This window comes from Coregonus clupeaformis, chromosome 12, assembly GCF_020615455.1.
Source record: "Coregonus clupeaformis isolate EN_2021a chromosome 12, ASM2061545v1, whole genome shotgun sequence".
NCBI classification, from domain to species: Eukaryota; Metazoa; Chordata; class Actinopteri; order Salmoniformes; family Salmonidae; genus Coregonus; species Coregonus clupeaformis.
The window spans coordinates 7,374,871-7,388,337 of NC_059203.1; the positions used below are offsets into that span (position 1 = coordinate 7,374,871).

Consider the following 13,467-nt stretch of genomic DNA (forward strand, 5'->3'; position numbering starts at 1 on the left):
GGGTGCTACATGTCATAAAGCTCTGTTCTCTCAGTGGGTGCTACATGTCATAAAGCTCTGTTCTCTCAGTGATCATTGCTCTCAGTCTGAGCTCTGCTCTGAGGTTGTGTGTGTGGATCAGACAGCTAAGATATTGCCTGCCCCCCCGCAGACAGCAGGATCTATCTGCCTATCTTAATTACTCTCTGCGCTCCTCAGACCGCTAATTGGGGGGGTCTGATGTCAGCATCACCTCTCTCTCCCTCTTTTGCCCTCTCGCTTGCTCTATTTCTCTCTCTCTCTCTCGCTCGCTCTGTCTCTCTCTGGGCATGAGAGTGTCACCAGTCAGTCCACACAGCCAATTACAACCCTTTGCCAGGGAGCCAGAGGAAACCTCTAATTGGCAGAGATCTGCCCCCTCACTTCCCATCCCCCCTTCCAGTGTGTAGAGATTCCTGCCCGCGCGTATACGTTCCAATCACAGGGGATCTCGGCGCATACAATACACTGAGCTCATTAAGGCCTGTATATGGAACAGTGTTCCTCAACACTGCAGGTGAGCTCACTGGCCCCCCAGCACAAAACTAGATTCTTCTCATCCTCCTCTTTCTCACTGATGATGGTGGACACTGCATAAGTCTCCATACTGAACCGTGTCTATATGATACACCAAAGGTCCTGTGTGAGTGTCTCCCGTCTTTTGTTGTTCTGCATCCTTTTGTCTTCTTGAGCCAGGGGGTGTGATTAATAGCCAGGGGGTGTGATTAATAGCCAGGGGGTGTGATTAATAGCGTCCATCAAAGACGCCATTATGATGCCCATCCCTCCATTTGTCTAATTATGCTGCCTAATGTGCTCCTTTTCTCCGCCTTCCTTCTGAAACGTTCTGATTCGGCTGACATAATTCATTCTAGCCCCAAAAGACACACACTTCCTGTGAATTTCCTTGAAGCGTGCCTGTGAATGGGTGTAAATGTCAGTGGCCTACAGGGATGGGAGAGGTGGTACAGCCAGCATCGGTTGTATTCCATGCAGAGCCAGTGTGAGGAGAATACCCGAGTGCTAGGCTAGCTCTCTATAGCCCCACAGCCTCCCTCATTATCCACCCAGATAAATCCAAGTCAGAATCCCATTCCTGTGCTTTAAAGGTATCCATTAATTTGTTTGTTAGGCTGGGCATGGTGGACAATACAATAGATGCATACACCACCACAGGCAATCTTCTGCTGCTGCTATGGCTTAGCATCTCAACCACTGCAGAGGAGGAGAGGAAGGAGAGAGGATGTCAGAGGGTCAGAGGCGGGAGGATGATGAAAGAGTGGCACAGCGACACCCCTGTCGATCTGTTCATCTTCTGAGACATCCACCAGAGGTGACAGGGTCGTTCCCGGCGGGACTGGGCCCTTGCACTCCTCATTCCCCCGGAGCGGAGTGAGTGATAGAGGGAGGATGAACAGGGTCAGGATATGGCCAGTGAGGATGTGTGCCGGTCTGATAATAACCTATCCATCCACTACGCTGTAGCTTTATGCCAGTGGGCTGAAGCGAAATGACCAATGTAGTCTACACCTACTGTTTTTACTTTGTCTATGTTTTTGGGATGTTTTGTGTCTCAGTAAGAGGGTTCGAAGGTCTCTAAGCCAATGTCCAACAAGTGTAATATTCTAGCCAATATTTATCTTTCCTCTGTGTCTTCACCCGGGGCTTTATGTGCTGTGGAGCGTGATAGACTGTGCCTCTCAGACAGTGCACAGTGTAAGATGGTTGTTTCTGCTCAGTGTTGGGTTGTTGTAGAAGAGCAGCCAGAGTGCTGCTAGGAAGGAGACGTCTCTTATCGCCACCCTGCTTTAGACTTTCTGCTGCTAACAGAGTGGAGCGCAGGCTTTGTAAACGCTGCTTCTGTTACAATAACTCAGATCACTGTCCTCATCGGAGACACGAACACACCCACCCTGAGATAAAAGGAATTGATTTAATGTAGATAGATACACTACATGACAAAAAGTATGTGGACACATGCTTGTCGAACATCTCATTACAAAATCATGGGCATTAATATGGAGTTGGTGCCCCCTTTGCTGCTATAACAGCCTCCAGTCTTCTGGGAAGGCTTTCCACTATATGTTGGAACATTGCTGTGGAGACTTGCTTCCATTCAGCCACAAGCGTTATTGAGGTTGGTGTTACGCACGCCTCTCAGAAGAGGGAACGCAACACCCTGCTACAACTCAACTCTCCGTGGTGTGAAAGAGGTATGGGACTGTAGGTGTGAGTAAGGATGACAAAAGGCAGAGAATACCGTTAACAGGGAATTTTATTCCTTCGCACGGTAAGTTTGGGGAAAAGGGGCTGGACGCAACCAAAGCAAAGAAAGTAAATATCAAAGCCCCCTCTCCTACCTTACCTGCCTACCCACTACTTACTTAACTAGCACCACCTGGTGCACTAACCAAAATACAAGGGATGGTCCGCCCAGGTCTTTCCTAGTGTGCATAGACAGTCAACTTCTACGGGTAATGTATGCCCGCGGGCCTCTTGCCTAAGCACTCCCTAGGTGCCTTCCCCTTCCCCCCTTGGGAACAAATGAAACAAAAATAGCACAAACTGGTTCACAACAAAACCTGAGAAAAAAACTAACTCAGGACATTAAAGAAACTCTGAGCCACAAACTAACACAAAACATTACAATTGGTTCTCAGCGCAACAACAACACAGTACATACCAAACTCTTAGCATACAACCAACATGCTGTAACTCTCAGCAATTCTGGTTCCCCTTTTCTGAGCAACTGGGGCTTATATAGCTTCAGGAGGAGTTGGTAAATTGGAGACAGCTGCGTCCTGACGAGGGCGCGGTGTCAGCTCTCCAATCATCAATGTTTTTCAACTCAATCAGCTGCTTGTTGGGGAATTTCAGGAACCCATTTCCTGAAATACCTACATGAAAATACACAAACCACAACATAGAAACTGGGGAACGTAACAGTCTGGCACTGATGTTGGGCGATTAGGCCAGGCTCGCAGTCAGCATTCCAATTCAACCAAAAAGTATTAGATGGGGTTGAGGTCAGGGCTCTGTGCGGACCAGTCAAGTTCTTCCACACCGATCTTGACAAACCATTTCATTGCCACAAAGTTGGTAGCACAGAATCATCTAGAACGTCATTGTATGATGTAGCATTAAGATTTCCCTTCACTGGAACTAAGGTGCCTAGCCCAAACCATGAAAAACAGCCCCAGACCATTATTCTTCCTCCACCAAACTTTACAGTTGGCCCTATGCATTCGGTCAGGTAGCGTGCTCCTGGCATCCGCCAAACCCAGATTAGTCCGCTGGACTGCCAGATGGTAAAACGTGATTCAGAACGCGTTTCCACTGCTCCAGAGTCCAATGGCGGTGAGCTTTAAACCACTCCAGCCGACGCTTGGCATTGCGCATGGTGATCTTAGGCTTGTGTGCGGCTGCTCGGCCATGGAAATCCATTTCATGAAGCTCCCAACGAACAGTTAGTGCTGATGTTGAGCCCAGAGGAAGTTTGGAAGTCGATATTGAGTGTTGCAACCGAGGACAGATGATTTGTACGCGCTACACGCTTCAGCATTCGGCGGTCTCGTTCTGTGAGCTTTAGTGGCCTACCACTTTGCGGCTAAGCCGTTGTTGCTCCTAGACGTTTCTACTTCACAATAACAGCACTTACAGTTGACCAGGGTAGCTCTAGTAGGGTAGACGCACTGACTTGTTGGAAAGGTGGCATCCTATGACGGTGCCACGTTGAAAGTCACTGAGCTCTTCAGTAAGGCCATTCTACTGCCAATGTTTGTCTATGGAGATTGCATGGCTGTGTGCTCGATTTTATACACCTGTAAGCAACAGGCGTGGCTGAAATAGCCAAATCCACTCATTTGAAGGGGTGTCCACATACTTTTTATATACTGTATAGTGTAGCTTTATTTGACCATTTAAAACACAATACAACCACGTGTGGATAATACATTTAAAATCATTGAGGATAACACAAAGTTTGAAAACGTATTTCCATTGTTGTCCTCTTAAATGGTTCCAAAAATTCACGAACATAACATAGTAGGCCTAACCTACTAGGCATACTTAGATTACACATATAACACATAACAAAACAAAGGACAGGATGACATTGTTATAGCCATAGAGCAGGACTCCCTCAGTAGATCAGCGATCTCAGGCTCCTAAACTGAGTTAGATGATGGTTTGATGATGGTGATGCCAAACATCTAAAATATGTAAAACATTTACAAAGATCTATCTTAGGCTGCCTTATGGCGCCATGTAAGGGCTGAAAGCACACTTTGCATAACATTTTGCTGACTTCACGTTCAACGCTGATAACGAATGGCATTGCAGAGAAATTGTACAGAAATCCAATGATCGAGGAATAGAGTGCCAGCAGCTTGGCGACGCAAACGTGTCCAGATTCTGCCTCTGCACTTTTGGGCGACGGTCTTAGTGTGTGTATGAGCCAGAGTTACTGGCATAACAAGGACAGGGTGAATCCACCTCCCCTCCAACCTCCTCCCCCTTCTCTTCACACCTCCATGTCGGGGGGGTCGTAAATCTCAGCCATCTCGGCCTTCCTTTGTTTCCATGACAATACTCTGCAGCACCCTGCAGTGGGGCTTTCCTCTACGGTTGGGTGGTGTGTGTGTGTGCGTGTGTGACGGAGGGAGTGGGTCACCCCCCCATCCAATTCTCTCTAATTGTTATTTCTGCTCGGCATCGGAAGCTACTGCATAAGCCTCTCAGACAAAACATGGACAACTTGTATTACTCCAGCACTGGATGCTTTTCTCTTTACTGTGGGTGTGTGCTTCAAAGGCGAGGTTGCTAACATCTGCACCTTTTCCTGGTCACCTTTTCCATGTCACAAGACTGGGGTGCACCTATGTCACTTTGAATCCCATCTTCTATACATTCGCTACCCTGGGTAAATAAACCCATGCATTGGTCATCGCAGTTACGGCCATGACAGCCTATTTGTAAATGGATGGCATGTGGCTCAGTCTCTACTGTGGAATAGCCTGGGCAGGCCTGCTGAGTCTGAGACAACCGTTGCCAAGAGACCATCTGTCAGTCCCCTGTGCGCCTGTTGCTGTCGCTGTTGTGACAGATGGGCTGGGCTGTCGGAAGCCATCCATCTGAGCCCAGATGGAGGAGGGGGGCCGAGACGTGGGCCCAGTGTACCCCCACCCATTGGACATCATAATCTCCTCAGTAATAGCCTCCGTTTAGCAGCCGCTGTGGCCAGCGCCCTCTCCGACTGACCTGCAGCCTCTCTCTGTGGGCTGAGCAACATAGGGACCACTACAACCTACGTGAGGACAGTGGCAGAGGGTTTTAACTGGAGTGGCGTGATGGCATCACCAAAAATGGCAAATGAATAAATCACATATTGCGGTAGTGTATAAGTAGGTATGCTGTTTTCAGATGAAAACAACCATGGCTGATCAGTCACCTAAATCCATGTGACAAGCATGTTCAGTAGTGTGCTTTGAGTTTTAAAAGAAGGCTGGCTGAAGCCTGTGTTTTCTCTGTCCTGCTCAGTCCATCAGTGTGAGAACCAGCCATGCTAGTCCCCCTGTGTGTAATTAAGAGATGGAGGGTAGATGATGCTGTAAGCTGCATCGATAAGAACACTGGCTGATCCAGGGATCCGCACATGCCCAGTAGCACCGCCCTACCCCTGAAACACAGTGAGAAGTGAAGTAGCTACTAGCTAGCACATTTAGGACAACTCTACACTCTAAAAAGTAAATATTCCTGGAGGATCCTTTTAATGGATCCTCAAATAACCTTTTGAAGAACCTTTTGGGGTTAATTTTTGAACTCCCCCCTCCCCTATTATTAATAATAATAATATGCATAACAATAACAACAATAACACAAGATTTGAGAGAGGATAAGAAGGAAAGATTGAGGAGGTGATGAGAGTATAGCGTGGGTAGAGTGAGGGGAGGTGAGATGGAGAGGCTGCTCTGCTGCAGTGTATATGAAGGTTTAATGGCCCTCCAGAGGAGCCAGTGTGGAGTTGTGCAACAGACTGCAGAGGCAGATTAGACACGTAGTACACAGGATAATCAAGAAGAGATTGACACAAACACAGAGAGGTTGGGCTGGTCAAATGGTGTTGGAGAGGGCTATAGTGGAGGGGAGCAGGTAGGGGAAAAGAGGAGAGAGGGATTAGGGGAGTGAAGAGATTTGTTGAGATGAGCAGTGATGGAAGAGGAGAGGGGAGCATGCTCTAAGGTGGCTGGACTGTGGACCACATTACAGTGGCTGTTGAATACAGATGTTGAGGGGATAAGAGCCATAAAGAACTGCCTAATCCACCCCAATCCCCCAGATCTCCCTAAAGGATTTACACACAAACTGGCCCTGTTTTGTCAGGATCAGAGCTAGACACTTCACCCCATCCAATCATGTCTGCATGTACGCCTGCCCTTACACACTGAATACAATACATGTATGTTTTACTCATTCTCCACTTTATGCTGCTGAATACCATTATGCATGCACACACACACACACACACACACACACACACACATTGCTGTGGCATCATGCAGCTGTTTTTCATCCTGTACAGAAGCGACAGGGAAAAGCAAGGCCCTCCAAGGATCTAGGCTATGTTTCCATTTTAGTCTCCCACTAATCTCTGTTTGTGTTCATGGTTGAGGCTCTAATGATATTCCTGCCAGTGTGGGTCTCTATTAATGTATGAACATATTATTTATGCTAATGCAGGTCCTGCCTGTCAGAGCCTGCCTCCGATTGATGAGAGAGGGATGGAAAGAGTGGCACGTGTGTGTGTGTGTGCGCGTGTGTGCGCATGTTTACTAGCGTGTGGGTGGAGGGGAGAGAAGGGGAGGGATGGTGAGGGGGAAAAGCAAGATCGAGAGAGCGAGAGATGAGGGGAGGGTAAAAAAGAGGAGAGGGAGAAAAAAGCGAGCGCTAGAGAGCGAGACAGGAGAAGAGCGGTGTGACTGCCTGTAGATGCTGGAGCCTTCGACAGCCGTGCGGCGTGCTGAATGGACGCAGAAAGATGGTCTCAGTAAGAGGGGAACTGACAGTTGCCTATAATTTAATGTTCAGTATCTTGGACTCCTTCTCCATGGGTATGATAGCTGAGTTAGCTCAGAGCTGCCCCTCTCTTGATCGCTCTTTCTACCCCTCTGTCTCTCTCTCTCTCTCACACACACACTCTTTCTTTCTCTCTGACAGTGGGTTAGGCAGGGTCTAGCGAGCGGAGCGCTTGGTTAGCCCTTGGGGTTGGCCCCTCTTCCGCTGCAGCAGTCAGCCACGGTGCTAATGCAGATAGATCGCGCTGCCCCCTTTAACGCGGTGCGCGGGAGGGTGGATGCGAGGGAACAAGCCAGAGAAAGAGAGGGAGAAGATAACTCAAGCAGAGACAAGCAGGCTAGCGCTGCTCCACCACTGGAGTCCCTGTTTGGAGTCCCCTGTCTGCTCAACGCTGTAGTTTTGTTCTTCTTTTTTTACCTGTGGGGAAGGTGAAATATTGTTGTGTGTCGTTAACACGTTTTTTTCTCTCTTTCTTGATCTGGATATTGCTTCCCAGGGGTGGCTCCTGCAAAGAAAAGCCCAAAGCTGGTGAGTACTGAAATGATCCATACCGCCCCCATCCACACATCCCTTCCATTCTCCTCCGTCCATCCCTCTCTCCACTCTCCTGTGTGGAGTGCTAATGTTGGTTGGTGTGTAGAGCATCCCAAAGCAGTGAGGGATTTTCTCTGTCAGGACTCCCGCTGTGTTTTGGTCCTGATGAGAGCTTTGATGCCCCGTGCGCTGGCTCGGAATAATGTTGTGTTGGGTGAAAGTGTTGTTGCTGGATGATAATGCTGTGCTGGTTGATTATGTTGACCCATTGGTAGGCAGAGCAGGCCTGCTCATGGATTTGTTTTTATTCTCTATGCCATGTTCTCATGTTCTCCTGGCTTAATGCATTCTAGGTAAATAGATCAGTGCATTAGGCCAGCCTTGGAAAAGTGTTCCAAGCTTGTGGTCCAAGTGTAGGGTTGATGTTTGAGAATAGCCCAGCTCTTCTTAGCTTCTATTTCTGGACCCCATGTAGAGTATGGAGAAGTCATGTGATGGCTAGAGACTGGACCACTGTCAGTCTGTGTTACCCTCTCCCTGTAGCCTATCTCTTGGGGGAGAAGCTGCCTGTGTGCTCTCTCTGTGTTGTATGAGGGAAGAATGGGGGTGGATGTGTGCTTCTGTGTTTTCCCCTCCTAGATGTATTCTCCCTTCAGGGTCGTTCCACCTCAAAAAGCACAGGATTTCGACACCCACCATCTCAGATTGTTCTGAAATCGGTTCTGTAGTTATTAACAGATACTATTAGCATTCCTGAATCATTATTTTGCTGAAAAATAATTAGATCTCTGAGAAATTAAGTTAGCTGATTTCACCCAAATTGGCTGTTTCAATTCATAGGATTCGGTTAATATTCAATAAATATTGTACCCAACATCTGATTTGGACCAAACTTCTTCCTACCAAAATGGTCAAAGGCCATCTACAGACCCCCCGAAGCCTATCCCACCCCAACAACCAGTATACAGTATCAGTTCTCAGTGTTTGAAGATGTGGTTTGGAGTATTGCTTCTTCATACTATGTAATGTATCCTTTGAATCTGGTGATGGGTTTTTTCCCTGTTCAGAGAAATTAGTCATTGAAGTCACTTGCATTGTTTACCATAAAGTAGTGTGAAAGTAGCATGTTTTGACCACTAGATACCCATGTTCCTACTTTATTGCCTCACTATTTTATCCATTTTGCTGGTCTCTTGTGTTTATTAAATAGATCACAACATTTCCTTTTGTAACTTTGTGTATAAAACCTATAGATTTGACTCATGATGAAAATACATGTTGTGGTCACCTTAACAATTTAAATCCTTAATGAAAGCAATTCAGTTTGTCCTTCTCTTACGCTTAATCTGTGTCTTAGAAATGGCCCCTTTGTATGTGGTTTATTCATAAAAGGTCTGGATTAGTTACTGTTGGACCATTCCTGGTGAACAAGCAAACCATTAGGCTACAGCAGTTCTAATGGTTTCAATGTTATGGTCTTCAATGGTAAAAGTCCCAAACACACACTGTATAGTGTTTTGCAATGGTAATGGTATTGGGTTGGGTAGGGTTTATTGGTAAATGTCACTAATCACAATACATATAGAGCTGTTTTCTGATTATAATTTTTTTAACACGACACCATGCAATGTATTATTTTGTTAGGGTTGTCACAACATTTTAGTCCCTAGCCCATTTCTCCATCAAAGTTTTGGGCTTGTAGGAAAACTCTTCATATGAGAATTGTACCATATGGATAGCCCTCTCAGAGAGCTGCCACTTGTTGGACAATTCAATGAGAGTTGGGTTGAAGTGTTGGGTTGCTAAGATAAGGACAAACTGAATTGGCTTTTTTATTGACCGTTACTTCGACAGGGAAGTCCCCTGTAGCTCAGTTGGTAGAGCATGGCGTTTGCAACGCCAGGGTTGTGGGTTCGTTTCCCACGGGGGGCCAATATGAAAATGTATGCACTCACTGTAAATCGCTCTGGATAAGAGCGTCTGCTAAATGACAAAAAATATAAAATGTAAAAAAATATATTGAGACTAAAGTCTCTTTTACAAATGAGCCCTGCACAATATAAAACACAGACATGGAGGACTGGCTTCAATTGTGAGGATGACCATACAATTTGTTTTGATCATGAGCCAAATCTATTGGTTTTCTACCCAAAGCTGCAAAGGAAATGCTGTGATCTATTTAATAAACACTTAAGAGCCCAGCAAAATGGATAAAAGTGTGTTGGTATAGCAGGACAGCGGCATCTACTGGTCAAAATATGTTACTTCCACACTTCTTTATGGTAAATAATGCAAGCAACTTCAATGACTAATTCTCTGAACATGGAGGGAAAAAACATCACCAGATTCACAGGGAATACGTTACATAATATGAAGAAGCAATGCTCCAAACCACACCTGTATACTACTTGTCAAACATAGAGAACTGATGCTGTATACTGGTTGATTGGTGTGGGGTGTCCGTGGCTTTCAACCATTTAATTTATTCCTCATGTCTTACTTATTGGTAGGAAGTTTGGTCCAAATCGGATGTTTGGTACTAAATGTATTGAATATTATCTGAATCGTATCAATTTTAATGGCCAATTTGGGTGCAATCAATTAGCTTAATTCTCCAAAATCAACTTACATTTCAACAAAAGTATGTTTCAGGAATGCCAATATACCTATTTTTAACTACAGGAACAAATTCTGAACAATCTGAGATGGTGGGTGTCATGGCTTACTGAAATGACATGAAATTACTCTTCAGTTAAACAACCTCCTCACTGCTACTGTATGTCTCTGAATGTCTCCTCATGCATTGGGGAATAGGGTCTGCCATTAATGTATTCAGCTCTGTGTTGAACAAAAGGAATAGACTATATACTGTCAGCCGAGCTCAGGTTTTTTTCTGTTAGGAGTTTGACTTCATATTTGAATTTCTCTATGTAAAACTACAGTGAATGTTTCACTTTCTCAAAAATACATCTCATGAACAAATCTGCTTGATTATACCTTGGGTATTGTTAGAGAATGTGTTTCTGGTAGACATCACTGGCCTTGATTAAAAAATATGCATTTTGACTTACTTCTGTAATATGTACAGTGAGGGGAAAAAAGTATTTGATCCCCTGCTGATTTTGTACGTTTGCCCACTGACAAAGACATGATCAGTCTATAATTTTAATGGTAGGTTTATTTGAACAGTGAGAGACAGAATAACAACAAAAAAATCCAGAAAAACGCATGTCAAATATGTTATAATTGATTTGCATTTTAATGAGGGAAATAAGTATTTGACCCCTCTGCAAAACATGACTTAGTACTCCAGGACCTTAATGTGCTTCTTCTTGAGCCACTCCTTTGTTGCCTTGGCCGTGTGTTTTGGGTCATTGTCATGCTGGAATACCCATCCACAACACTTTCACCCAGTTCTCCTCTGAATCATTCAGATGTTCATTGGCAAACATCAGACGGGCATGTATATGTGCTTTCTTGAGCAGGGGGACCTTGCGGGCGCTGCAGGATTTCAGTCCTTCACGGCGTAGTGTGTTACCAATATATTTCTTGGTGACTATGGTCCCAGCTGCCTTGAGATCATTGACAAGATCCTCCCATGTAGTTCTGGGCTGATTCCTCACCGTTCTCATGAACTCCACAAGGTGAGATCTTGCATGGAGCCCCAGGCAGAGGGAGATTGACAGTTATTTTGTGTTTCTTCCATTTGCGAATAATCGCACCAACTGTTGTCACCTTATCACCAAGCTGCTTGGCGATGGTCTTGTAGCCCATTCCAGCCTTGTGTAGGTCTACAATCTTGTCCCTGACATCCTTGGAGAGCTCTTTGGTCTTGGCCATGGTGGAGAGTTTGGAATCTGATTGATTGATTGCTTCTGTAGACAAGTGTATTTTATACAGGTAACAAGCTGAGATGAGGAGCTCTCCCTTTAAGAATGTTTCTGATAGGGAGGGGGTCAAATACTTATTTCCCTCATTCAAATGCAAATCAATTCATGCGTTTTTCTGGATTTTGTTGTTGTTATTCTGTCTCTCACTGTTAAAATAAACATACCAATAAAATTATAGAATGATCATTTCTTTGTCAGTGGGCAAACGTACAAAATCAGCAGGGGATCAAATACTTTTTTCCCTCACTGTATTTATTTCTCTTTACCACTCTCTCTTACTCTGTCTATCCCTCTCCTTCTTACTCTATGTCTCTCTTTCTGACAATCCTTCTTCTACCCCTCCACCTTTCTTTCCCTATCTTACTCCTTCTATTCACCTCTTACCCCGTCTTACTCCTTCTATTCACCTCTTTCCGTCTTACTCCTTCTATTCACCTCTTTCCCTGTCTTAATCCTTCTATTCACCTCTCTCCCTGTCTTAATCCTTCTATTCACCTTTCTTCCTGCCTTAATCCTTCTATTCAACTTTTTCCCTGTTTTACTCCTTATATTCCCTCTTTCCCTGTCTTACTCCTTCTATTCACCTCTTTCCCGGTCTTACTCCTTCTATTCACCTCTCTTCCTGTCTAAATCATTCTATTCCACTCTCTCCCTATCTTAATACTTCTATTCACCTCTCTTCCTGCCTTAATCCTTCTATTCACCTCTTTCCCTGTTTTACTCCTTATATTCCCCTCTTTCCCTGTCTTACTCCTTCTATTCACCTCTTTCCCGGTCTTACTCCTTCTATTCACCTCTTTCCCGGTATTACTCCTTCTATTCACCTCTCTTCCTGTCTTACTCCTTATATTCACCTCTCTCCCTGTCTTAATCCTTCTATTCACCTCTCTTCCTGTCTTAATCCTTCTATTCACCTCTCTTCCTGTCTTAATCCTTCTATTCACCTCTCTTCCTGTCTTACTCCTTCTGTTCACCTCTCTCCCTGTCTTACTCCTTATATTCCCCTCTCTTCCTGTCTTACTCCTTCTATTCACCTCTCTTCCTGTCTTAATCATTCTGTTCACCTCTTTCCCTGTCTTACTCCTTATATTCCCCTCTTTCCATGTCTTACTCCTTCTATTCACCTCTTTCCCTGTCTTACTCCTTATATTCCCCTCTTTCCATGTCTTACTCCTTCTATTCCCCTCTTTCCCTGTCTTACTCCTACTATTCACCTCTTTCCCTGTCTTACTCCTTCTATTCACCCCTCTTCCTGTCTTAATCCTTCTATTCACCTCTCTTCCTGTCTTACTCCTTCTATTCCCCTCTCTTCCTGTCTTACTCCTTCTATTCACCTCTTTCCCTGTTTTACTGCTTCTATTCACCTCTTTCCCTGTCTTACTACTTCTATTCACGTCTTTCCCTGTCTTACTCCTTCTATTCACATCTCTTCCTGTCTTACTTCTTATATTCACCTCTCTTCCTGTCTTAATCATTCTATTCCCCTCTCTTCCTGTCTTACTCCTTCTATTCACCTCTTTCCCTGTTTTACTGCTTCTATTCACCCCTTTCCCTGTCTTACTCCTTCTATTCACCTCTCTTCCTGCCTTAATCCTTCTATTCCCCTCTTTCTCTGTCTTACTCCTTCTATTCACCTCTTTCCCTGTCTCACTCCTTATATTCCCCTCTTTCCCTGTCTTACTCATTCTATTCACATCTCTTCCTGTCTTACTCCTTCTATTCACCTCTCTTCCTATCTTAATCCTTTTATTCCCCTCTCTTCCTGTCTTACTCCTTCTATTCACCTGTTTCCCTGTCTTACTCCTTCTATTAACCTCTTTCCCTGTCTTAATCATTCTATTCCCCTCTCTTCCTGTCTTACTCCTTCTATTCACCTCTTTCCCTGTTTTACTGCTTCTATTCACCTCTTTCCCTGTCTTACTCCTTCTATTCACCTCTCTTCCTGCCTTAA

The 13,467-nt window shown here is 44.9% G+C and overlaps 1 protein-coding gene across 8 annotated transcripts in view; it reads left to right on the forward strand.

The window, feature by feature from the left end:
- Positions 1–13,467, forward strand: part of magi1b (membrane associated guanylate kinase, WW and PDZ domain containing 1b) — a 220,745-nt gene that overhangs the window by 187,221 nt on the left and 20,057 nt on the right. For all 8 annotated transcript variants that reach the window (XM_045223672.1, XM_045223677.1, XM_045223673.1 and 5 more), the window contains one exon: positions 7,589–7,620. In XM_045223672.1, coding sequence (XP_045079607.1) covers positions 7,589–7,620 — 32 coding nt within the window. The remainder of the gene's footprint in view (positions 1–7,588; positions 7,621–13,467) is intronic.